The sequence below is a fragment of the Rhodofomes roseus genome (assembly GCF_022264815.1).
Source record: "Rhodofomes roseus strain CIRM-BRFM 1785 chromosome Unknown C8Q71scaffold_34, whole genome shotgun sequence".
Taxonomy (NCBI): Eukaryota; Fungi; Basidiomycota; class Agaricomycetes; order Polyporales; family Fomitopsidaceae; genus Rhodofomes; species Rhodofomes roseus.
Genome location: NW_025952990.1, coordinates 192,777 through 216,900, shown reverse-complemented (window position 1 = coordinate 216,900; position 24,124 = coordinate 192,777). Strand labels below are relative to the sequence as shown.

The window sequence follows — 24,124 nt, the reverse complement described above, 5'->3', positions numbered from 1 at the left end:
CCCGGTAACACCGAGCGTCTAACGTCTCTAACTCTCCTTCCCGAAGGTCGACCGGGGTCGCCACATTCCACTCACAAACTCGCGGACCTCGAGCCTATCACTATAGAAGACGTGGGCAAGGTGTGCTGAATGACAGACAGCGGTATGGGTAGCTGACAATCTCTGGGTTTCAAGCGTGGATGCAGCGTGGATGTCATGCGGCCTATAATTCAACTCTCCAGGCTGAGGCAAGGCGTGCGGAGGCTCTCGACCTCGCCATCTACTGGCGTGCTATCGACCACGCACAAAGGTGTCGCCTTCGAGAAACGCTCTCTTGCTCTCCTTGAGGAACACCTCAGCATGTCGCTTCGGCGTATAGGCGGCAAGGACGACGGCGGGATTGACCTGCTCGGCTGGTGGTGGCTTCCTGCACTTTCTCCTCGTCAAGGGGGCGTGACGGAGTCTGCTTCGAGCCTGTCTCAGCAGCTGAACAAGGTGGCATCCGCCGAGCGGCGGCGTATCCGCGTCATCGCTCAATGCAAGGACGAACAGAAGAAGGTCGGCCCGAAGTATGTTCGCGAGCTTGAAGGAGTGTTGTATCGGTACGTGGCAGGCGTTCACGCGGCCGGGAACGATGCCTCGCCAACGGAGCGACCGGACGCGAAAGGCGAAGACGACTGCTCGCAAGAAGCGCTTGATGCAGTGGTCGGCTTGTTGATCTCCTCTGCTCCCTTCACGAAAGCCACGATGCTCCGAGCAAACTCTTCGACCATGCCCCTCATGCTGCTGCACGTCCCTCCTGCTTCCTCAAGTGCGGATACTGTGCAGAGCGTCACTGGGCCCGACCCGGCATTGCAGGATGGAGAGCAGCAACTGGCCGACCCGTCTGAGCACCTCCGTGGCTATGGTACCCTAGGATCTCTTGTCTTCAACGCAGCTCTAGCTAGCGGGCTCCTTCGTAATCAGCTTCAGCCCCGCTGGGAACACCCACTGGGCAGTGATCTGGGTGGGCGTCCAGGGCTATGGTTCAACGGACAGCGTGTGCGCAGCTGGACGCCCGAACGCAACCTCAACTAAGCGATGCGCTGTCGCTCGGGAGTATATTGTGTAGCTTGTATAGCCCTTCTGCCTTCTGGGATGCGCATAAGAGCTGAGTGTCAAGATGGATGGATGACCGTGGGGGATAGCCGTTGTTGCTCCCATGCGATTGAGCGTTCTCCAGCGAGACGTTGTACCCAATGTGAGCATCTACCCTTTCTATATGCGGGGCCCTAATCTTATGATCAGCTCCAGCTTACCGATGTATATGTCTCGCTATGGACTTCGGGTTCATCCAGTCGATGACCCTCCCGCGGCCGGAGAGCTGTTCTTAAGGCATTGCCAACAACCAGAACGATGCACTGTATGCGCAGATTTTGCACGTATTGGCTGCCTGCATCCTCGCGTCTACCAATACGGACGTTAGCACAGCATAGAACTGGCTGTTCGTCGCCAATTGAAAGTCAGAAGCGCACAGGTACCTATCCATAGCTGGGACTCCCGGGTCTGTGATTGTATGCAATGGACATGCCGCCTTCATTTCCGGATGCGCGCCGCGCGAAGCAAGCTTAACTCGCAGAAGAGGTGCAGCCTTATTCCGGGTCCACCTGCCTCGTTGGTGCCTCGTGGCTCATATATACCGGCCGTACAAAGACATTGTCTTGCGCGCACTATCACTTCCCATTCCCTTTCACCATTCCCTTTCATCACCATGTCTATCCCGGACTACTTCCAAGTACCAGACCTCAACAGCATCCAGGTCGACCAGTCGTGGATGGGCATGGACTCGCCATATCCCCCTACGCCCTACCGCCGCTCGCGCAAGAGCCATGCCAGCAACCCGAGTTGGATTTCAAACTCGATCATGCAGCCAAGCGCGCACCCCTGGCCGGGCAACTCTTCGAGGCCACTCCCCCAGCCCACGCATTCCAGAGGGTTGTCTGCCAGTTCGCAGTGGCAGTCTGAACGCCTGAACGACTACGCGTCGGAGTCGGCTGCACCTGAGAGGGACGAGACGGGCGGTGACCTGGAGGCGCAGCTGGGCGAGGACGAGGCCATGGGCCAGGCTATGGACGGAGGCGAGGGCGAGGGTGAAGGCGAGGTTGAAGGCGAGGACGAGGAGTGGGGCACGCCGGAAAGCACGGACCACATAACTGTTCCGGAGGGTGCTATACCCGCAGCAGACCATTCTCCTCAGAGAGGGAGGGCCAGAGCCTTTGTCGGCGGGTTTGTCACCGGGCTGAGGAACCTACCTCGACTCATGGTGAAGACCGAGCGCAGGGCGCTCAGGAAAGGGGCCCCGGAGCTGTACGCAGCCCAGGATCCAGAGGCACTACCTGCGTATGATGACCCCAGCCAGCCCGTGCCTGGCCCGTCTAATGTGCACTACGTTCAAGCAATGGAGATGCCGAGCGAGCATGTGGCGTCCTCGCAGATGTCCTATGCTGTCGGCGACAGCCAGGACCGACCAGTACAAATTCTCCCTGAATATCGCAACGAGGAACCACCCCCGCAGAACTCGGCTACGCGTCCTCCCCTTGGTCTTTCGTCGCCAGCTGTCGGCACGCCCGTGCTCGTTGAGCCCCGCCCGACGAGGGACTACGCGAAGATGGAGTCACCGATACGCACCGCACCCCCAGACGACTCGTTCAGCGCGCACATCACGCGCATCCACAACTTCATCGTCGAGTTAAAGAACCTCCCGTGGGTCTCGTCGCGCGTCACCGTCGACTACTTCCCGGAGAAGTCAGGGCGTGCCCGCGACCCTAAGATCAAACCCGGATCATGGTACTCGACCCCCCAACACCACGAAATCGACCTGTTGGCCACCCCCGCCGCGGCCAAGGCCGAGGTGCCTCGCAGCGACGATGGTCAAGCAGTTGTGCGTCCTGTGCGTACGGCGACCATGACCTCCTGCAGCAGCAGTCCTGTCCCTTCTGCGTTTAGGCAATACGCTGCCAGCTTGGCTAGCCAGGGCCTTTCGTCTCCTGTCACTTCGCTGCGGAGCCACAGACGGCGATCATCATATCGTAGCTATCATCACCGCAGCTCCCACTCTGGGTATCAATTGCCACATATGTCCCAACTCGGTAACATACAGCTTGCGCAGAATGGCTTAGGTGTCACCGTGGATGCGCAAGGCAACCAAATGATCATGGTCCCTGTCGCGTCGATCCCGTCTATGCCGTCTATGCCATCGCCACCGCCTGCGTCCCATTCTCCTTCACATCCGCCGACTCATGTGTTTTACCCCAGTATGTCTTCTCCGTCCAATCCGGGGGATTACAGCAAACTGTCTGTGCAGAACCAAACCTAGCCTACTATTAATCGTCTGCGAGTGGAATTCTTAGTGCGTCCGTCGATGCCGTATTATTTCTTGTGCACGTTCATCGGACCAGTTTACGAACATTGACTTGTTTGTATCGTATCGTTATTCAACTCGTATGCAAGGACCAACATGCACTGCAGTTCGACGCGTGTGAGCCATGTTTCAATGTTGCCCAGTTGTCCGCCGCCAGTTCTAGAGCAGTCTCCAGTCATACGGTGTTTCATGCTGCCGGGCATAACTCAGTCAGGACTACAACATGGCTGACGCGAGCGTGTGGTCTGATCTTGCAGCCGCTCCCATCTCGTCTTTATTGACGTCTCCTTCTTTGACAGTACTTCAAGCTCTGCAAGATGGACGCGTTGACAGCCCGGGCCGCAAATCTGGCAGACGAGCTCATCAGATCCGACTTTTGGTTCAACGATGGGAACATCATCCTCGTAGTACGCGGCATCGCATTCAAGGTTCACCGTGGTCAGCTGGAACGTCATTCTGAGATCTTTCGTGATCTCTTCTCGATGCCTCAACCACCGGATCAGGTGCTCCTCGATGGCTGCCAGTGGCTGGAACTCTACGATTCGCCTTCCGACGTCCTGCACTTGCTATCTGCACTTTACGACGGACTGTGAGCCAATCATCAGGGTATATGTAACTCTTCTTATGTTTGATTCTAGATACATCACCAAGCCTTGCGCTATCAAGTTCGATGTCATCTCAGGTGTCCTGCGGCTGTCGAACAAGTATCTCATTGACCACCTCCGCATTCGCTGTCTTCAATGGCTTCGTGCCGACTGGCCCTCCTCCCTGGAAGGCTGGGACCGTAGGGAACTACAGGCGACCGACGACAACAAACGCTACGCCCCGCGCGAGTCGTATCCGCACCCTATCCGCATTATCAATCTGGCACGCGAGCTCGCTCTCGATGATCTGCTACCATCCGCTTTGTATGACCTCTCTCGCTACGGTCCGCGCAAGATCGCTGCTGGGACTACGACAGTCCCCTGTCCTGCGCCCACGAGTGCTTCTGTGGCATCCAACGCACTGGACGAGCGGATCTGCCTCTCGCCGCAGGAATTATACACGGCATTGCTCGGACGCGAATGCGGCCAGCGTTACATTGCGAGTTTCATCGAAAAGGAACTCAGCGGTCGGCCGGTGTCCCCCACGTGCATCAACAGACATCGCGACAACGGACGCCCCTGCCGCGAATCGTTCTACTTCATCATGCTCAATATCCTGCGCTCCGTAGGAGGCATATCCGCAGGGCGTGACGCCGATCCGCTTTTCACGCTCGTGCAGGCGATAGAGATGCTCAGCCGCAAGGACTTCACGGACGGGGAGAAGCAGTGCGGCTTGCAGATTTGCGAAGCGTGCAAAATCGACTTTGCACAGTCTGCTGCGAAGGCGAGACAGGACGTCTGGGCCCAGTTGCCTTCCTGGTTTGGTTTTGGGACTCATGCCACGGCGCCCATCGTATCAAAAACCTGCTAGTCGTTCTCGCCTTGTCCCTGCCATGTAAAGATCGATGTGGCTAGGTTGTTTTGATTTGATTGAATAGGCCAACCGTGTTCAAAGGTCTGATGCTGCACTGCTTATGCGTCGCTGCCGACTATGTAGTTCACCACTGAAATAAAAATGGTCGCAGATGTGAGCTATCGTGTAGAGCCAGAGACGCGCCGCGCTTGGTATGTCATCCTGGATATTGTCATAATCGTCGTCTGAGACGCCAGTACATACGTACTAAACGGATGTGCGAGCGTTACGTTCATTCATCTGGCCTCTTCAGTCGAGTTCTTCGTTGCCGACTGGAGTCTTCAAGTATGACATGGGCGTAGCATGCTCCTAAACGTTAAAGCATCCGGTCAGTATCTCAGGTCTTGTTATCATTTAACTTGAGCGGCTTCCATCGATGTTCGTTGCAGACTAAGTGACGGGGCTGAACTCGGTTCCTGAGGCGCACCTGACACAAACTATTGACAGAATATACGTCAAGCTGGAAATGGAACGGCGACGTGAACGGTCCTGGTACGCCTTTTGCCGTCAATTCGGGATTTTCGACACATCATCATCAGTGGCGATCATGCAAATTTGTCGTCATTATAGCCATGCGTCGCCAGGTCCGGATACACACAAGCTAGGACTCTAGACGAGCTGACACACATCACAGAGTGCACGAGGACTGGAGTGAATATAGCGCTACATGTACCGTTGGTACCCATGAATGATTCAATGGGCTTCGGCACTCGAGCGACCGGACCACGTCCATGACGCCGAGACAGTTGATTCCTACATCGGGTTGCCCGTCTCGGTGGCTGCAGTGATATCGTTCTTGACAAGGATGCCGTGAGATGTCAGCTAGCCTTTCGGCACGCAGCAGGAAGCTCTCTGCACCCGCTGGATTGGGTAGTATTCCATCTAGGTTCAAAGCCATACATATGATGACTTGGATCGAACCGAACACGCCATCGCCACTCCTGTTTGGCCACGACGAGCCTGTGTTCAAAGTTACTGGTAAGTAGTTCCCATCTGTTGCGCATATGCTGCCGTATGCAGCGAAGTAGGAGGGAGCAACCAGAGCCACGAGTCTTCCACGCGCTCGAACGACCACTGTGTCATATCCGCTTGAATTGCATGCCAACTCAAAGTTCGGAATGAACGACAGCCTGCATACCGGCGCACTAAGACCATGCAGGGCAATTGATAATGGCTACTCCAGAGGGTTCCGAAGGATATTCGGGGGCAGCTTTACTGAAGTAACATTCCGGTTGCCATACTTGCCGTGCACATAAATCTGGAAGCGACCGGGATAGACGCGAACACGGGCGCCTGGGGACGACGGAGTAGATCGAGACGTCCTCCAGCCCACTCCAGCTTGGCTCCAGCCCAATTCCAGCCTGAGGTTTGCTCATGGTCTGACGCGCGCGAATTGCTCGTCCGTGGGGAGCGGTCTCGACTACCGAGATGGGTATAAATTGGCCGCTGGCCGGAATGAGACCGAGGCCCCGGATGGATACAGTGCCGCGTACCACGACGGGACTTGGTGTCCACGCGATGTGAGAGTACCGAAGGGCAAAGCGAGGGGCGGTATATAGCGTATCATAGATTAAAGGCGCCCTGTTTCATCTCTGTCACGTAGAGTTTGGTTGAATGTTGCGAGAAGATCGCTGTTTGTTGGCCGTGGCAATGACAGGGCCGGGATTTGACGAATGTGTCAAGACGCCGATGGGATGGTATGCGGCATTGAGATGTTCTCCGACTGCGCGGCACATACAGCGCGGATCAGCAGGCGACACGCTCCGAAGGTGAAGGTGCATCGGCGAGATGCGTAATTGAGGTTCATGGTCGAAGACAACGAGAATTGGGGGGAAGTCGCGGGGGCAGACGCACCATTGCAGGTCCCGAGTTCATCTACAGAGCGCTGTGCGTTACAGCTCCTGCCCGGTACCGACACGCACGCTAGGTGGGAGGGCCTGTGGATATTAGATGAGTCGCAGCATACCAGGGTGGTGGATAGGGTTGGGCGATTGCGTACCCATGACTGTGCGCAGGAAGGCTTGACTGCAGACGATAAGGGCTACGGAGAAACTGGAGAATTCAGCTGGAGAGCGGCTTTGATAGAACTGGCACAAGATGCGGGAAGGGTGGGGCGCGTAGGCTGGTCTTGCCGCTGGCGAGTCGGCGTCGGGAGAGAAACTTGGAGAGGGAGGAGGGAGGAGGAGGAGGAGAGGTTTGTACTTGAGACAGGGCGCCAGCCCGTGTCACACACGCTTGGGGAGCCTGCAGATGCACCGCGGTTTAACTCCGTACCAGCCACATCGTCCTCCTCCCACCTCCTCCCACCGTGCCCTACCCAGCCTACCTACGGGCCAGACAGTACCATGGTCCCACTCGAAATGACGGACCAGAGGCCCCTCACCTGTGTACGACCGCTTCCCGTTGCTCGACGACGATTCAGATGCGCGGCACTAGGGAGAGGCGCTCGAGTAGTCCGTCAACGAGGCCTAGATGCCGGTCGTTGGACGCCATTGGGCTGTAGAGCACCGACGAGTAGGCTCTCAACAAACAGCGAAACGGGTGCATATTGTCGTCGTCGTTGCGGCGGGGCTTTTGCATGCATTGCGGGCGCCCGATCCTCCATCGGATTCGGCACTGTTGGCAGCTCGCCCGGGGGACTTTGCAGATACTCGACCATTATCCTGGACGAAGATAGCATGACTACATCGTGAGTGATATGTTCGCTAGCGTGGCTTTGCAACCGCAGACCACATATGTCAGGCTTCCCCGCGACTCTGGGCCATGGGTGTCCTGTGCAACCCGCACGCCTAGGTTAACCCAGCACCGCCGGATCCGAGCCTGTGCATGTTCAAACAACTCCATGTTGCGATCCCGACGGGGGCCAACGAGTGCACGGACCAGGAAGCTGGACGTCCTCGCAGCATAAGGTCGAGCGATTCCGATGAAGCAGGACGATGCCAGGAGGCGAACGACCACGACCACGGCGCGACCATTGCCTCGCACAGGGTATACTGTACTTACCCACGAGTCGCTCGCCTCGACTGACGGCACAGAAATTCACCACAACAATGCTGCATTGGGGCATCCTATAGCCGCTGGTGGTGTCGGAGGCCCCGGATCCATCTGGCCCCATTGCACCGGTTTCTCGGGTCATCATGATGTCCGTCGGCACTGCATTGTTTCACGGTGCGCATCCAAATATTCGTCGGGATATGACCTGACACTGTTGGTCATAGGTTCCCGCGACGATTTTGACGAACATTTGGGACGAACGTTCCCCAATGATGTGACTCACCGGGTGGGTGGATTAACGGCGTGAAGCCACACTGACCTACAGGCATCCGTTAGCTTCCTCACTCAGCTCGTCCTCTACCCGCTCACCATCCGCCTGCGGTTGACTACAAACCTTGCCAGCCAGAAGATCCAGGACTACGTATGCCTCACACGCCACCTCGCCGCTCGGAGCAGCGGGATCGTCAGTCAGTTGATTGCTCCGGAGCATCGCTTACATGCAACCTCGGATACGCCCCCACTGGCATGCCCCAGGTCGTCTTCGTGTGCGCCGACACCAAAGGTGCGACGTCTAGCAACGACCATGGTCGCGAGCAGCGTAGAATCGGAACACCTGTTGGTTGTGGGTTGTGGCTTCGCATCGCCGCTTCGACCTCCAGGCGTCCCGCCATGCTCTTCTCGGCGTCAGCTGGGCTGAACGCTCGCTCACCGCGAAGGCTGGCGCATCGGCATCCTACCCCGCAAGCTGCTTGTCGCTCCTCGCTGCGCACGCAAGATGTTCGACGGGACCGGGGATGGGCTGCAGGCCTGGCACTCGGAGCGTGAACACCAATCGCGGCGATGCCAGCGCCCAGCCGTGGAACGGGAGTTTGGCTGCACGCCGTTGCAGATTCTCATCGGACAACCGTCGGTTCGCTCGGTCGTCCCGCTGGCACATCTGGTCTTCATTCCTCTACTTTTCGAAGCTCCTGCTCACCCGCAGTCCGCTGTTCCTTGTTACAAAACACATACATCTCTTCTGCCGCAACATTGACGCAGGACTGGCTGCGAAGAGGATTTGTTTGCTGCTGCGCCTTGCAACGACCTCATCGCGGAGTCTTTTATGCTCCGGTGCGAGCCCTAGCCCTGCGAGTTTCGAACATTCCTGATCACCGGTGATGGCTTACGGGCCTTGTGCCAACCAGAAATGACATGGACAACGTGCAATCATTGGGACACCCTGGAACGGACGGTTTGGCGCGGGGGACTACCGTATGATGGATGAGGGGGTCTCGTATGTATACAGGGGTGCCGTTCTGTGCTTCGGAGTAGAAGTGGCCTTTGGTACGTCGGAATTAGTACATCATTTCGATCAATCGATGTACCAGAGCCAGCTCAGCGTACTGTGACAGACTTGTAGCGGTAGTCCAAGCCATTGCATTCGGTTTACATTACATTTCGTCGGACGGTGCGGAGCCATGTCCTCTGTAGTACATCGAACTCCATCACGTTGCGTATCCAATGCATCGGACCCATTTTAAAACAGAATTGGAGTACGCTTCTGTGCAGTGATGTCCAGCCTACCAGCGGGACGTGCCACTGACGATCATTTGAGGATAATAGACAGTACCGCGATTTAGTCATAACCAAAATATACATGATAATCCTTCACTGCTGCAACAACGTGGAGCGAACTCTCACGCCCGTTCCATTGACGCGAGCGTTGGATCAGAACGGTTGTGGCACAAGCTAGCCTGTTCGCAGTCACCCTACCATACCCGGGGTCGTCGAAGCTCTGAGGCTTACAACCTTCTGCGTTTGTGCGTGGCCCACCTAACTTCTATGGCTATCTGTGTTTCATCTGATACCGCCACACTTGGCCCATCCCGGAGCCCCGGTCACGGAAGAAGGCCATTCGAGTCCATGCAGAGGGTTGACTGAGAACGACCGCTCCAATTGCTCAATGCGTGGCACGGCTTTGGAAGTGGTAGGTAAGCAAAGCTATCGGTATCCACGGCACTCGACAGCCGTAACGTCACATCATGTTTTGCTTCAGCTACAGGCTACAATCGGATTGACACACTCTCTGTGAGTTTCAAGTTGCTGCGGCGTGAATATTGCGAGGACGGCGACTTGAAGATAGTCTACCGGTACGCTGGCTATGTTGACGCGTGTTTCTGTTACAGGATATGGTAGGTGGTCCGAGTCGGTGTTGCCCAGGCCTATGCAACACCTCCGGGACTCAGTGGTAGGCATCCAGCGGCTACGGACACGATTCCAGCGCCAGCACGAATGCGTGGGCTCGGTGCAAGACGATCAATAGAGTGAAGGTGAAGGGCTATCGAAGCTCCGCCGCGGTAGGACGAGCGGGTCTGATCGCACAAAGTCTGTCCCGGGGCCGTGGCTGGTCTTGAATAGGCAGTATTTACCTGCATGCAGTATTCTGGACCTCCCCCCATGATCGTGGTAAACTGCTGCAATCTATAAGATAGCCTCTAGGACGACTCGAGGAACTGCGTGGTCCCGCACAGACCCTCCCGTCCCCCCGGCGCAGAGCCAATCCCGCGAATCTCGAGATGTGTTATTACCTCATCACTTACCTGCGCCATGGTTGCGGACACGACCGTCCGACAAGGAGACATTATGTGAGCGTTCAAGCTTTCCCCCCGATCGAGCCTCGCCGCTGAACTGGAATTAAGATCGATTGCAACTTGATAATTTGCAGGCTCAGCGCGAGGCACAAGCTTGCAGACCACGACTGCGACAACACCTGCACAGAGACGTACGGTGTTCAAACTCGTGCAGAGGTCCCGGTGCTCATATTCACTCTCTGGCCCGTGAAGCATGCTCCCCGATCAGCACATCGTCATGGAAAGTACGATAGACCATTGCGACCCATGCCTCGGGATTTACCCTCCCACCGATCCGAGAATCAACCTTCCGCCGCTGCCCGAGATGGATGCCGAGGACGAGACGCAGTAGCAATTGCAAGACGATAGGGTGCACGTTTAGCTGTCGCAGATGAGTGGTGAGACTCTCATGTCTGCTGGCTCCCTAAGCTATCAAGTGATTGTAACGGATGAGCGCTGGGCCGCTGGCGCAAGGATGTACAGGTTGCCTATGAGAATCTGTCTGCTCGGAATATCTATTCGTCGATCCCTAACCATGTAACAACTCGTGATAGCTACCGTAGCGAATTCCATTGGTTTGTTCCACTCATATGCCAAGGTAAAATTGTAGGTTCGACCGGGAGTAACGAAGAGACTGTCTCCACTGCATCACGCTCCGAATGTGTGCAAATTTTATACAGTAAATAACGATAGACCGCCCTGCGACGCGCGCGCACACGGCTCAAATGGGTCAAGGTGGCGCAGTTGGTGCTGCCAGGCTCCACAGTGAGCACCCTCGGACGAGCCGAGCGTCCAGTAGTGGTGACTCCGTCTGACTGGCCGTCTACTCTTGCCCTGCCCGATTCGGCCGTCGCAAGGAGGAGTGCGCCACCAGAACCCAGTGCGGTCTATCATTATTAAGGTTGCTGACAACTTTAGGCCGACAGCGTACGCGTTATCCGGAGTCAGTCTGGGCCATATATATGCCTCTATCGGTTCATGTTTGGGAACGGCGAAGGAATCTGTCAGTCGGCCAGCCCCGTTTGAATTCAATCTCTGTGGAAAGCCGTCCGACGAATGCCATTTTCGGAACAGTAAGCAATCGATGGGTCACGCTGCGAGTGGATACGGTCACTTTGAGGGAGCGTTCGAGTTACATACTATGGACAGACGTGCAGAGGCGGTAAAAGTCCCAGGAGCTCCAGACATGAACCTTACAGGTACAATGGCCAATCTCACGATTCGGATTCGCCTCAGGCTCGAACGTTCCTTCGTGCCTCAAGTTTCCTGGCCCGACGTGACAGTCGTCAATATGCCAGTTTCATCTACACCCAAGATGTAACGTACCCATGCAAACGCTGATATCGGAGGCAAAATGCAGGAGGTATCTCCCATTAGATCCGTCATGGTTGACCTCTGCCCAGCCCTAGGTTATACCGTAGTCAGTCATAGCATTATGATATATTCAGAGTAGGAACACGGAGTGGCAATTATGGGACTTAACTCACCTGAGGCAATGAGATCACAGGTTCCTATATATGGGATACTCAAGGAGGAATTGAATGCAGAATGATGAGAGTACCGTCCGTCTGTTGCAGCGATATACAGTAAGTGCTGCAAGTCCGTGTGATATGACTGGAAATCGTCTCGTAATTATGACAAGCGCCCGGTACCGTGTTGTTTGGTACTATTTGTCACCTTGGACAAATGACGCGCCTGCGGCATATGCTACAGGCGACATTTGTCCTTCAAAGTCCTCAGTGATCTGTTCCTATTCGCCTTTTTGCGCAAGACTTGGGTATGGTGCTGTGGCTCCTTCGTCAACACGCTAGGTGCGACTGAGGTCGCCCGTGCTACACGCTCCCCGCACTGTCACGGCCGCCGCTACAGGTGCCATGTTGCTCTCTACTTCTGCTACGGCCTCTACTCGCCCGACCCCAAGACAAACAACCTCAACTTCTTCCGTTTCAGCTCAGGAAGCCTATGCAGACTCTCGCACACATGGATATCAAGGACCAACTCGTCATGTCAGGCTCCCCCGAGCAACAGCTGGTGGGAGCGCCGCGATCGCTAAGAGTGAAGACAAGGACCGTTGTGTGATTGCTGGTCGAGAGTGTGCGTTGTCTATGCATGGTCGCGTATCGTGCAATGTATCGACCATTCATGCCCAGCTTTGCGGATCCTGCGCATCAGCCCACCTGAATCTGCAGAGGCCGGGGGCACCGCTGAACACAGGTTTGCTGCGGGTAAGGGCGGATTCCGAGTAGAGGCATCGAGGAACTTCTGGGACGGCAGTGGTCTCCATATCGATAGCGCAAACACCGATGTTGTGTGGGCTCATGGTAGTAAGTAGTATTACGTTCTCACGTTTCCGCGTGGGGCTCACCTGAAGTAAGTCTACAGCAACAAGATACTCACCAGCGCTCGGAATGGCGAACTCATTATGTGGGACTTACACAAGTCCGGCCCGTCTAAGTATGGTGAGTGTGACTATCGATGGGCCCATCCTGTTGGGTATCCGGATACATGCTGTTTCAACCCGCTTACGGCTGTGATACCTCGTACAGAACGGAGGACCCGCGATCACTCTCGTTCGATACATGCATTGTCGTATTCCTCCATTCTTGAGAAGTATTGTGTGACCGGATCCGCTGATGGCGATCTCCGAGTGTGGGTATGTTGTTTGCTGCAATCGCAAGTGTATAGCCTAACATGTACGTAAAAATAGGACCTCCGAGATTTATCGAAGTCTATTATGTGGATCCGCCATCCGGGTCCTGTACGTGCCGTCGTATTCTCGCCGATACAGGGGCACCCGCTGCAGGCCATATCCGCGTTGGATAATGGCGGTATATACAGGTAAAGAACAACACCCTTGGCACGAACGAATATTCATGTAGAATCGCAGATGGGATCTAAGCATGGGCCAGCGCGGCCAGCTAGACCGAATACTAGCTGCACACAGTGGCCCCATCCTAACGCTCGATTGGACAATATCTTCTAGCTCAGCGTCATCATACCGAACCTCACAGAGTCATTGGTATGGATCTTCGAGTACCGCTTTAGGCCTTCTGGACGAGATCATTCCTGGATCAGGTGGCCTCCAAGGTGCGACGAGTCTTCCCAGCGGCGAAGTAGACGCTACAGGAATGGGATGGCTGGCAAGTGGAGGTTTAGACCGCTGCGTGAAGGTCATCTATGCGATGTCTCAACTCTGCTAGGTCTATCTGACGCAACTTGTAGGTTTGGGATCTTACGGCCCCCATGGGAGGATCCCATATATCCTATGACCCCGCATACACCTTACGCACTGCGTACCCCGTACGGCGTGTGCTCTGGCGCCCTGGGTACGAATGCGAGTTGGCCGTCGTAGCGCACACGGATCAAGGCGTCAACAGCAGCGTTGATTTACATACTGCCGGAGGCGGGCAGCTCGCCCCTCCGAGCGTAGTAACTGGGGGTGGTGCAGGTTTCATGAGCGCTCTCTCCAGCCCTCGGATTGGACCTGCGGGTCTCAGTATTGAGAATCATGAACCAGCGCAGACGCAGGGGCCACTGCGAAACGATGGAGGCGCCCCTGTCGAGATCTGGGATGTTCGCCGTGGTTTTATAGCCAAGTGGGTCATCAATGACTCAATCGGAGAGGGTGGCGTATCAGGTACGTACAATATCATGCCCTAGACGTCTCGGTACTTACATCGCAACATATCAGATATTGCCTTTGCCGACTCTCATGCTATATGGGCTCAGCATTCGTCGGGAACGTTCTCGCAACTTGATTTACGCGCCAGCTGCAAACCGTTGGATGCGGTGTCGAGTACGGCAGTCACTTGGGACCCGATAGGAACCCTCGCCTTCGTGACCGATCAACGTAAACGCTGGGAAGTTCCCTACGACGACGTGTAAGACAACATTCGTCTGTGAATCACCGCCTATTAATTGGTCTCGCACAATCGTATAGTAAACCGGAGAAACGCCAAGTTGCACAAGAATGGCATAGCGTCTCGAAAGCCAAGGGGGATCCGCCATTCATGCCTACGGCGCAGACGTGTGGCACGATCACGCTCGATGCTATAGACGATTTGACGGCTTTTGTCCACCTGGCCCAAAATTTGGTATATGAGGGAGGCGATAGACGCAGCATATGCGCACACAATGCGAAGGTTGGATTCACAATATCTGACTGTTTGTTTGTAGTATTCACACGTCCTCAGGTGTCACTGCACGCAGGCAAAATCGACGCTGCACAGACATGGCTTATGTTAGATAATCTTCTCATGGATCTCGTTGCTGATGTCTCCAAAGTGACGTCGCCTGCCTCTCAGGTGACTCCTAACTTGCCTCATTGCGCATCCGCGCCTGCAGCTATCCCGACCTTACAAACCGCGTCGACCCCCGGCCTACCCCAGAGATCAGTGTCCACGGACACAAGCGGGGTGACTAGAGGTCAGAGCAGGAGCCCGAGCATCTTTTCCAAGGAGAACGTTGAGGGATCATTGACCTTAGGTCGACATTCTCCCCATCCTGAGACCCCTGCGTCCTCAACCGCGTCGTCACCGCGGAAGTCTTCCACCTCTCTTCCTCAATTTCACCCCACGTTACTCTCAAGGCGTGAGTCTAACGCGGGTCAGAGCCAAGTGACTCGTCCTAGACTGTCATCTTCGTATCGCCGGCCTTCGAGTTCGCTCCTGTCTTCCCCTAGCCTACGCAGCACCCACAGCGATCCACCTAACGATGGTGCTCGAGGGACTTCGAGCTTGAAACATGTTGGAGAAGGCGCCTTGGACGACTCTGACTCGTCCGAAAGCGAAGAGGACTTCGCATTGGTAGTTCCATCAAGGAGCGGCAGTGATGATGAAGACGCGTCACTCTCGCGCTCGCTCTATCTTCATAGACCGAATACCGCTGTACACCCAAGCCCGCTGGCCCATCAACCGACATGGACGGAGGACGAGGACGACAACGACGACGATTCGCCGTCGCCTGGATCCAGCAGTGACTCTGATGATGCTGAGCCTTCACCGAAAACGAAAGCTGGGCGAATGCGCACCAAGGGTTCCGCCCGCAGCCGGACGCGCAGTCGCAGTTCCACGGTCGCATCATTGGCTGTCCACGCCCCGAGTCCCAAGCTCGTTCGGCACTCATCCTCTACCAGCATCCGCACCGTCATCGCCAGCATCGCGCCGTGTCAGGACGAGCGAGAAGGTGATTTACAACGACAAGAGACGGTGCGTGATCTAAGTAAGCAACCGGTGTCGGCCAAGCCATCTCCCACCCACAACCGTACGCGTTCAACGACCTTCGCTGACGAGGTGAAGATTGGGCTCAGTCGCCTGAAAGCGGCACCTGTCGAGGAAAGCGCCAGCAGTGCTCATACTCCTGCCGCGTGCAGCGAGCATGTCATCGAGGTGGAGAGAAGGTTTCGTGATCTTGGGTGGAATGCCTTGCGAGACGCTTTGGAGGACTATGCAGAGCAGGTAAAAAGTTGCAGATGTCCCGAATCAACAGATGGCTGACGTGGATTTAGGGTGATGTCCAGATGTGTGCACATTTGTCCTTGGTCGCCTCGAAGGAGCTCAAGATCAGTGCCACGCGCACCCTGAGATTCGTAGATGCATACATCAGTAAGTGTGCTGGCATTCTTGGGAAGTTCCCGTCTCACTCTGCTCAGGCACCCTGATCAAATTGCGCCTTCATACCGCTGCCGCGTATTTACGCAAGTACGTCGATGTCGAGGAGATACGTAGTGCAACCGCTGTGGGTAGTCGTTATGGATAGAAATCCTCCTATGCACTGACAGCAGTAACAGCTCCAAACGACGATATATACGTGTTGTTCACGCTGTCGCAAACCCATACTTGCACCAGCGGGACGATTAGGGCCGTCCGGACGACCCTTAGGAAACTATGCATATTGTACCGCCTGCAAGTCTGCCATTAGCCACTGTTCGATTTGGTCAGTCGTCTGTGTTCTTTTCAGGCTTTGGCTCGCTAATTCTCGATCCTTCCGTACTCCAGTCGTTTGCCTGTGCGAGCGCTTGCCTTCACTTGCTCGGTGTGCATGCACGGGGGACATCAAGAATGTTATCGAAACTACTACATGAGACGCCCGATGGCCTATATAGACTCTGGGCAGACTGTTCCGGAAGACAGAACGGCACAACCACCGAATCCACCACTCTCGCGACCCCGAGGGCGGACCTCGTCCCGGAGCGGGTCGCTGATGCATGACAGTGATTCGGACGAAGGTTCCATTCCACGGGCAGCAGAAAGTGCAGTGAGCGGAGGGGAAGTAGATCGACCGTATGTCACGCTGGAGTACTCTCTGCAGGGACATGTCTGTGCGGCGGGATGCGGTCATTTTTGCTGGGCTACGCGAGACCAAGCATAGCACTGAGAGAATGCGATTTTCGGAGTCCGAATGTTAGAGTAAACTTGCTCGTGGCTTGTGTGTAGGTCCAGACAAGATATTGGATGGGTTCAGCGGTGCGAAACAGTTAGCCTGCAGTTAGCACTGACACTAGAACATCTGGGTACCGATGGGCGCTTGAGCGGTGTAACGCACAGTACGCACGTGCATGAGTACATAGCAAGACCGTGTCTGTTACAGTTCTGAGTTCAGCACGCTGCCGACCGTCCTTTGGTTCGCTCCGCCACGATGGCGTTCTCACTCTTCCGCTTTGGACGATTTCTGAGGTCCATATTCTCCCCGCTCGCAGCTTTCGTCGTGTTCAGCTGTCTTCTCACTTTCGTCTTCGTCCTCTACCAACCAAACGCCGGCCCCGGAGCGAAGCAGCGCGTAGGTTGGCAATCATGGGAGGTCGTCAATGAAGGAACCGCTTCTGGCTCAAGCACCGGTGGAACTGCTGGCTCGCCTGTCGTAGGAACTCCTTCGCAGGCGGACGGGGTGGATTGGTGGAACGTTACTGCCGTAGAGAAGCCTACTGTCGACTCCGCCAGTCTGCCTCTGGACGTGTGGGACCCTTTGCTCCCGCACGACACTGGCCGTACGTGGAACGCGTGTGTTCGCGATTGCCGTTGCTCACACAGTCTCCAGTGTCTGAGATTGAGATAACGCGATGCTTCGTGGACCCATGGTATGCGGAATCCATCGCGGGCGACCTCTGTGCCCCATCTTCGACGAAAGAAGACGACGCATACAAGGGGAAATGGGTCCGGATCCCCCGGAACCTGAACATGCAGTCTGGTCTCATGAGTCTAGTATGTGTAGTGAACGCTTGCTACCGCGCATGGCTAATAAACTGGTAGAACATCTACTATCGCCGCACACGCCGGCATGACATCCCCCTCATCACAGACCTACGTATCCTCCCAGCATCCGAAACCCCCACCCCCATCAGCTCTGGCTGGCACAAGGTCTCGCATTCGATCAGCCCGTCCGGCGACAAGTCTTTCCTATGGTACAAGACAGAGCCAACGCTGGCACAGTTGACTGCTAGCCAGCGCCAGCAACAGCTTGTAACGGAGCTCGACGTACTCTTCGGCGACGACCAGCCATGGTATGGCTTCGAGAAGCTGGAGCCGCCTGTGCTTGAGGGCATGGCGATCATCCGGCGCGAAAGCGTCTGGCTCACATACCGCCGCGGCGTGCACGGTGCGTCTCCTGTACGTGCAGATTCACCCAAGCTCACATATCTGCACAGCTCCGCCTCGCGCTCCCCCGCTGCACTTCACACACGACGGCCGCTTCAAGATTATGCAGATCGCCGACCTGCATTACTCCGTATCTGCAGGTACCTGTCGGGACACACCTCTCGCGCCTTGCTCCAACTCGGACAATATCACGAACACCCTCCTCGGGCGTATGCTCGACGCTGAGCGTCCGGACTTCGTAGTGTTCTCGGGCGACCAGCTGAACGGCCAGGGTTCATCCTGGGACGCGCGCTCTGTGCTTGCGAAGTTCTCGAAGGCCGTGACGCAGCGCGGGATCCCTTGGGCGGCCATTTTCGGGAACCATGACGACGAGGACGGGGATAGTAGGGAGCAGCAGATCAAGTATATGCAGGGATTGCCATACAGTATGGTCGAAGCGGGTCCGAAAGACATCCACGGGGTCGGCAACTATGTCTTGAAGGTGAAGAGTGCTGATGCGTAAGTCGGCTGACAGGATGATCTCAGGTAGTCTTCGCTTACCGTATCATCTCCAGGTCAATGACGCACCTCTTGACGCTCTACTTCCTTGATTCCGGTTCATATTCTAAGGGATTCCTCAACTGGTTTGGTTTCTTCGTCCCCACCGAATATGACTGGATTCATCAGGTAAGTGAGCTACTGTGTTCCTCAGTATCACAATTGAACGCGCCTCAGGACCAAATCAACTGGTTTTTGCAAGAATCCTGTACGTTCCATCCTTAAAAACTTCCGCCTCAAATGGCACTCAGCCTGGTCTAGCTTCAATCGACCCTATCGAACGACCCTTCAGTCCTGATACTGCTAAGGATCTCGGTGACATCTGGAAGCGTCAGGCCGTCGGCCAAGTCACCCCAGACACCAGGCGGCTCGCGAAGCCTAACGCGCTCATGTTCTTCCACATCCCACTGTTCGTATTCGAATTGTCAAGTCATGCGCTCGCGGGCACTGATTGATGCTTTCCACAGGCAAGAGAGCTACGCGGCTGCGGACACGGATCCGATCTCAGGAAAGCCGCTCGACGTTGGCATGCACGATCTGGAAGGGCAGGGCTCTGCGAAAAAGCAGGACGGCTTCTTCCACAAAGGCTTGTTGCAGGCGATGGAAAGCGAGCATCGTGCTGCAGGTAATGCGCGGGAAGTCAAGGTTGCCTCGAACGGGCACTGTCATGGTGAGTGCTGTCCTCCTCTTTCTCGTGAAATCGACACTGAGGCTCTGCACAGTCACCGAGAACTGCAGACGGGTGCAGGGTGTCTGGCTCTGCTTCGGTGGCGGAGGGTACGTCGTCCTTCATAACCGTACTACGTGTACACCACTGACTGGCAGTGACTCACCCCCTTTCGCACACCTAGCTCGTACTCCGGCTACGGCAAGATCGGTTTTGACCGGCGCTTCCGCGTGTACGACGTCTCAGACTACGGCGAGACGATCCGCACATACAAGCGCACCGAGCACGACGAGATCGTCGACGAGATGATCCTTGCTGGCCATGGTGCCCCGGCGGTGTACGAAGGCCCGTGAGGGAGGTGCGCTTGCTAGTGGTCTTGTGCGGCCCTAAGACCAGCTCTGCCTGTACTTCTAGATTGTGACGACTGTATTCGTAGAGACGGAAGATGGATTGTAATGTTATATATGCCAATGCCCACCCGGGCCTGGTACATTTGCCCACCTCGCTGTGTATACACATTGCCCTAGCTTGTTCATGGTTCGTAAGCTTCAGCCCAGCTTGCATTACAATTCAAAGAATGGCGGTAGCGCTAGCAGTACTGATGCATCCTGAGCCGAAAGGTGAAAGCTCAACGTAGAGCCTAGAGCAGGTAATTAATCCATTGCAACGTAGATCTAGTACTGCATCATGCTGTAGGCGCAGCCTCCTCAACCTGTCTCTCGACCTGTCTCTCGGTCTGCATCTCCACCTTCGCCTGCTCGACGGCACGCTCGCGTACTGCCCTCCTCTCTGCGAGGTGGTGCAGAATGTCTGCCCTGCTGGTCGGGGCACCGAGCTTGTGCACGGGGCCCTTCTGCAGGCGAAGCATCTCGATCCTCGTCAATGCCGCTTTTTCTTTGATCTGGAAGTGCTGCTCAAGCCAGTCCTCCCTCTGCTCGCGCTCCTCCGCGGACATGTCCTCCATGGCCAGCGGGTAGTAGAACGGCTCGACGAGCCCGACGACGGCGCGCTTGTACGTCTTGTGCGCCCTAGTCCGCGTCCACGAGCCGGTGCGTAGATCGCGGGTGAGGGGGGATAGGTAGTTGTCCGTGCGGATGTACGTCGTCTTGACGCCGTAGACGGCGGAGAGGTACGAGCGCAGGTCGGTCTTCGTCATGGACGGCGGGAGGCGGAACGTTGCCTCGTAGGGATTGTACGGCTGGCCGGGCGGGGTGTGGTTGCGCACGAGGCGGATGATGATGTTGGGGAGGTAGATCTTCTGGCCGACAACCTGCTCCTGCGCCTTGCCTGTGTCGTCCACGACCTCGCGCACACCACGCAGCCTGCTCCGCCGTTCGTTCAGCCGCTCGAGCCACTCGCCCTCGGTGAGGTTCTCTCCATTGTCCTGCAACAGCTCGCCCTTCGCAGACGCACGGTTGTAGCGCGCGAGCTCTGTCGGGGTGAGGCCCTCTGGTGTCGCGTCAGACTCGACGGGGAGGTTGGGGTGCTTGGTCTTTTTGATCCGGAGGCGACGCAGACGGACAGAGCGGGGAGTCGAAGTTGTGCGGGCTACAGCGGCGGCGTCGGGGATGGCTGCATAGAGGCGGCGGAAGCAGGGATGCATGTCGAGCTCGCCGTGCAGTCGACGCTGGCTACACTTGGCTGCACTTTGTTGTCCACTGCAATTCGCCCGCTGGAAAAGGAAATCCATTTGTCCGTATTTGCTCCCGGTGGCTACGGGTGACCGGCTGCCCGCCGGCGCCTTTTTTCAAGTACTCGAAAGAATAACGGTGGAATCATCTGAGGGGACATTCTGATCTTCATACATTATGCTAGTAGCATTGGTGAGGAGTACATTCAGCTTCCATGTTGTTTACTGTAGCAGTGTATAGGCGGACCATCGCAAGCAGACGCTAGAGTCCAAGAACACCGCCATGCGACACGGTAGAGGAACCATCTGTGCTCAGCTCTGATATCATGGTGCTTTACCAGGCATTACGAGACTAGATGTAGGGTAAAAGTCCGCTTGCATACCGAATGGCTGCATATCAAACGACCTATTCTCCTGTCCACCTCCATCAAGCCCGGGAACGCCTCCGACAGTCGACATGTCTTGCCCTTGCACCTCGGGCGCTGTCACCAATATGCACTCCAAGCAACTCCGGCACGTATGCGCGTCCATGCACGGCGCGTCGCCAGCGGTGGGGTCGTGCTCAGGGCACCCCAGACATCCGCACCCGTCGCCGCATCCGCAAAGCGACGTATTCCATGACTGGGCTTGCATTGGCACTGATATCGGCGTGGGGAACGCGGCCATCCATGCGTCGAGCTCAGATGTCGGCGCAGAGAGGTCGACGAATGAATAGGGGGTCGATTCCGGGAAGGCAGATGGATGTTGTGCAGGGAGCGGCACCAGTGCGTACGGAGGGGCGTGTCCCTCGATCATGTGCATTTGCTCACTCGGGGCACCGTGCGAGCAGCAACTGTTGCCGTGAGATATGGGCTGGGGTTCCAATTGGTGGTGCGATCCGGACGCATGACAGGCAGGTGCAGAGGAAACCCCGTACGGGAGTTCGTGCGACTGTGGTTGTAGTTGAGGCTCCGGTGGTCTAGACAGGAGTGGTCGGTGGCCGTTGAGGTGCGCTGCATCCACAAAATCCGCTGGTCCCAGAGTGTAGTCGCCTGCAGAGCCCTCGCGCTCTGAGGAAGGCGGGGTAGGAGATGCTTTGGCTTCGCGGGTCTTGGGCTTGCGCCCTGAGTATGGCGTGCGGGTCGTGCAACAGTGACATATCCCCGTGCGATCGCAGTCGCAGGCGGAGGACGACGCGTATCCTACAGCACAGTTAGCACACGAAGCGAAAGGACTCCTTGAACCATACGCGGAGTGCTGGGACTGGAGCCTATTGTCAGGTTGGCACTCCGCCAGGTGGCATCCATGACGCTACCAGGGCTTTCGCAGTGGTACCGCCATGAACGAATGTTCCATCTGGTAGTATCAAAGGATCGTCACGGATGGAGACTCGCCTTCATCATTGCTTCTGTCCAGCGCGCACATGCACTTGACGTGTACTTGCTTCGACTTGCGCAGCTGCCTGCAATGGTCACATTGCGAGACCGGCCTTCCTTTCCTCTTGATCTCGTACAGAGGCCGGTCGGTATGCTGGCAGACCGATGCGCGGTGACCTTTGATGCACGCTTCACTGGGTGGGCAGTGTGCTGATTAGACGAAGATAAGGGGGCTACGACCGGCGCGGGCTTACCATGCATACTTCTTCTCAGCTATGAAGACCTGCGACGATCACCGCTTATGTGAGTACGGTTATAGCTAGCCATAAGAGTCAAGTTGCCTACCATGATGTCTCCGCGCGCACTGGATACAAAGCGTGTCGACTACGGGGCTGTGGCGGGCGTGGGTGTGCTCAGGGGATTCAGTGAGAGAGGAGGGGAGGTATATATAGTAGTATCCCGCTACGGAGCCTACGGTATCTACGTCGTAAGTAGTCACTAGTAAGCACGTAGTCAAAGTGAGGGAACCTTCCAGCCACCGCCACATTATCACAACATCCTCAAGCACGTGCGCCACCTAATCGACGCATGCCGTGGCAAGTGATCTCAGGCTGTCCATGCATCGTCAGTTACTCACAATGGATCCGAGTCGTAATCCATAATTCACCGGGAAGAGAAGCACACGCATCATTACTGCAACATAACGTACAGCTGCGCGGCTACGCCTGGTTCCTGCCCTCGATATCGAAGATTGATCAACCACCATCGAGCGGGCGTCAGACTCGGGATTCGTGCTGCCCTGGTCCATGGGTACGGATGGGTACCAAATCAAACCAATAGTCACTGGATGCCTTCCCGCAGGCTTTTCAGCGACTCTAAATGCATGCGCGGGCCCTGAATCTTATGCCTAAGGAATGTTTATCTGCAGTGCGCCTCCGTAGCTCCACTCAAAATCCATGGATAATACCTTGCGGAGCTCAAATGATGCCGCGCTGCCGTGGTGGCACAACGTTACCGTAAGACACAGCTGCGAACATACTTATTTTCGAGCATAGACATCTCAGTGGCACTCACTGATTCGCATGTTCCATGGGCGAGGACAGCTTGTCTGCTGTCCATGTCATTGTCGATCTAGACCGCTACGAGAGGGCTTCGTCGAGCAAACACGCTACGAGATAGCCTCGTCGCGTGGACATGCTATGACTGATACGGCTTCGTCAAACAAGCACACTACTACAGGACGGTACCGGTTTCGTCGAGCGATAAGTACGCTATAAGACGGTATCATTGCTCGAAGCGACTCATCGCGTAGAAGTGGCATCGCTCGGAGGCGGCAATTACATAGAAATGGCGTCGCGCACTGGCAGAGGCCCCATCGGGGCGGTAGATCCAGGGTAGCAGGCTGGGTAGGATGCACAGTTCTTATGCAGGTCCTGGCGGTGCACTTGGCGCGGCAAACCCAGAGCCCAGGACAGTACGGTTATCACGTAGTTTCGTTGAGCAGGCTCCTGTATTGTCGAGGGGGCACTAACCAACGCTCCTCTGTGCCTCTCGCCGACACCATCGACGGGTTAAGCGCCGTCTTCTGACCATCCCGGCGCCCATCCACCCAATATCCCCACATTTCCCGCTTGTTTTCGTGCGAATACGGCGCAGAGCATAGTCGGGGCCCGGGTGCGACGCGCGTGCGTGACGGTAAGATCCAAATCTCGTCGGAGGCTCAAACTCAACTTTACGGACGTGTTTTGTACCTAGAAGGGGGGGTCCTACCCCCCTTCTAAACGAGCTGTTTAGAGGAGGGGTGTACTGATTCGAAGCAACGGTACACACGAGATGCCGACTTGCCGCGAAGATTTACAGTGCG

The 24,124-nt window shown here is 56.1% G+C and overlaps 8 protein-coding genes across 8 annotated transcripts; 6 read left to right on the top strand and 2 right to left on the bottom strand.

The window, feature by feature from the left end:
- Positions 1–30: 30 nt before the first annotated feature.
- Positions 31–1,176, top strand: C8Q71DRAFT_386166 (uncharacterized protein). The gene is made up of 2 exons (XM_047918233.1): positions 31–120; positions 175–1,176. The coding sequence occupies exon 2, from the start codon at positions 196–198 to the stop codon at positions 1,054–1,056; it is 861 nt and encodes a 286-aa protein (XP_047773367.1). The 5' UTR covers positions 31–120; positions 175–195; the 3' UTR covers positions 1,057–1,176.
- A 622-nt stretch (positions 1,177–1,798) lies between these two features.
- C8Q71DRAFT_717556 (uncharacterized protein) lies at positions 1,799–4,834 on the top strand (the record flags this gene model as incomplete). The annotated part of the gene is made up of 3 exons (XM_047921169.1): positions 1,799–3,316; positions 3,688–3,968; positions 4,018–4,834. The coding sequence occupies 3 exons, from the start codon at positions 1,799–1,801 to the stop codon at positions 4,832–4,834; spliced, it is 2,616 nt and encodes an 871-aa protein (XP_047773366.1).
- A 1,494-nt stretch (positions 4,835–6,328) lies between these two features.
- On the top strand, positions 6,329–8,014 carry C8Q71DRAFT_386029 (uncharacterized protein). The gene is made up of 2 exons (XM_047918232.1): positions 6,329–7,565; positions 7,619–8,014. Exons 1-2 carry the CDS (start codon positions 6,682–6,684, stop codon positions 7,782–7,784), a joined length of 1,050 nt encoding a protein of 349 aa, XP_047773365.1. The 5' UTR covers positions 6,329–6,681; the 3' UTR covers positions 7,785–8,014.
- Positions 8,015–10,119: 2,105 nt separating this feature from the next.
- Positions 10,120–11,068, top strand: C8Q71DRAFT_788217 (uncharacterized protein). Its single transcript, XM_047925207.1, has 3 exons — positions 10,120–10,494; positions 10,549–10,631; positions 10,693–11,068. Exons 1-3 carry the CDS (start codon positions 10,426–10,428, stop codon positions 10,829–10,831), a joined length of 291 nt encoding a protein of 96 aa, XP_047773364.1. The 5' UTR covers positions 10,120–10,425; the 3' UTR covers positions 10,832–11,068.
- Positions 11,069–12,208: 1,140 nt separating this feature from the next.
- C8Q71DRAFT_788214 (uncharacterized protein) lies at positions 12,209–16,951 on the top strand. The gene is made up of 14 exons (XM_047925206.1): positions 12,209–12,573; positions 12,630–12,803; positions 12,855–12,938; positions 13,026–13,132; positions 13,187–13,317; positions 13,367–13,649; positions 13,702–14,116; positions 14,171–14,360; positions 14,420–14,621; positions 14,673–15,935; positions 15,986–16,082; positions 16,130–16,215; positions 16,268–16,413; positions 16,476–16,951. The coding sequence occupies exons 1-14, from the start codon at positions 12,354–12,356 to the stop codon at positions 16,846–16,848; spliced, it is 3,771 nt and encodes a 1,256-aa protein (XP_047773363.1). The 5' UTR covers positions 12,209–12,353; the 3' UTR covers positions 16,849–16,951.
- A 109-nt stretch (positions 16,952–17,060) lies between these two features.
- Positions 17,061–19,794, top strand: C8Q71DRAFT_385898 (Metallo-dependent phosphatase). Its single transcript, XM_047918231.1, has 10 exons — positions 17,061–17,464; positions 17,515–17,678; positions 17,727–18,072; positions 18,122–18,569; positions 18,626–18,737; positions 18,786–18,816; positions 18,870–19,017; positions 19,076–19,278; positions 19,331–19,385; positions 19,460–19,794. The coding sequence occupies exons 1-10, from the start codon at positions 17,116–17,118 to the stop codon at positions 19,626–19,628; spliced, it is 2,025 nt and encodes a 674-aa protein (XP_047773362.1). The 5' UTR covers positions 17,061–17,115; the 3' UTR covers positions 19,629–19,794.
- Positions 19,795–19,960: 166 nt separating this feature from the next.
- Positions 19,961–20,878, bottom strand: C8Q71DRAFT_717532 (mitochondrial ribosomal protein L23; the record flags this gene model as incomplete). The annotated part of the gene is made up of 1 exon (XM_047921168.1): positions 19,961–20,878. The coding sequence occupies one exon, from the start codon at positions 20,876–20,878 to the stop codon at positions 19,961–19,963; it is 918 nt and encodes a 305-aa protein (XP_047773361.1).
- A 133-nt stretch (positions 20,879–21,011) lies between these two features.
- On the bottom strand, positions 21,012–22,805 carry C8Q71DRAFT_788209 (copper fist DNA binding domain-containing protein). Its single transcript, XM_047925205.1, has 4 exons — positions 22,606–22,805; positions 22,515–22,543; positions 22,279–22,454; positions 21,012–22,086 (listed from the first exon to the last, which is right to left on the bottom strand). The coding sequence occupies exons 1-4, from the start codon at positions 22,606–22,608 to the stop codon at positions 21,230–21,232; spliced, it is 1,065 nt and encodes a 354-aa protein (XP_047773360.1). The 5' UTR covers positions 22,609–22,805; the 3' UTR covers positions 21,012–21,229.
- Positions 22,806–24,124: the final 1,319 nt, after the last annotated feature.

Coding starts and splice junctions, on each gene's coding strand:
- C8Q71DRAFT_788209 (XM_047925205.1), bottom strand. Junction 22,455..22,514: donor GCTGAGAAGAAGTATGCATG/GTAAGCCCGCGC, acceptor CTGCCCACCCAG/TGAAGCGTGCATCAAAGGTC. Junction 22,087..22,278: donor GGACAGAAGCAATGATGAAG/GCGAGTCTCCAT, acceptor ACTGTGCTGTAG/GATACGCGTCGTCCTCCGCC.
- C8Q71DRAFT_386029 (XM_047918232.1), top strand. CDS start 6,682: ATGGTCGAAGACAACGAGAATTGGGGGGAAGTCGCGGGGGCAGACGCA. Junction 7,566..7,618: donor GAAGATAGCATGACTACATC/GTGAGTGATATG, acceptor CACATATGTCAG/GCTTCCCCGCGACTCTGGGC.
- C8Q71DRAFT_385898 (XM_047918231.1), top strand. CDS start 17,116: ATGGCGTTCTCACTCTTCCGCTTTGGACGATTTCTGAGGTCCATATTC. Junction 18,570..18,625: donor AAGGTGAAGAGTGCTGATGC/GTAAGTCGGCTG, acceptor TATCATCTCCAG/GTCAATGACGCACCTCTTGA. Junction 18,738..18,785: donor AATATGACTGGATTCATCAG/GTAAGTGAGCTA, acceptor AACGCGCCTCAG/GACCAAATCAACTGGTTTTT.
- C8Q71DRAFT_386166 (XM_047918233.1), top strand. CDS start 196: ATGCGGCCTATAATTCAACTCTCCAGGCTGAGGCAAGGCGTGCGGAGG.
- C8Q71DRAFT_788214 (XM_047925206.1), top strand. CDS start 12,354: ATGTTGCTCTCTACTTCTGCTACGGCCTCTACTCGCCCGACCCCAAGA. Junction 13,318..13,366: donor GATAATGGCGGTATATACAG/GTAAAGAACAAC, acceptor GTAGAATCGCAG/ATGGGATCTAAGCATGGGCC. Junction 15,936..15,985: donor TGGAGGACTATGCAGAGCAG/GTAAAAAGTTGC, acceptor ACGTGGATTTAG/GGTGATGTCCAGATGTGTGC.
- C8Q71DRAFT_788217 (XM_047925207.1), top strand. CDS start 10,426: ATGTGTTATTACCTCATCACTTACCTGCGCCATGGTTGCGGACACGAC. Junction 10,495..10,548: donor GTCCGACAAGGAGACATTAT/GTGAGCGTTCAA, acceptor ACTGGAATTAAG/ATCGATTGCAACTTGATAAT. Junction 10,632..10,692: donor GACAACACCTGCACAGAGAC/GTACGGTGTTCA, acceptor TGGCCCGTGAAG/CATGCTCCCCGATCAGCACA.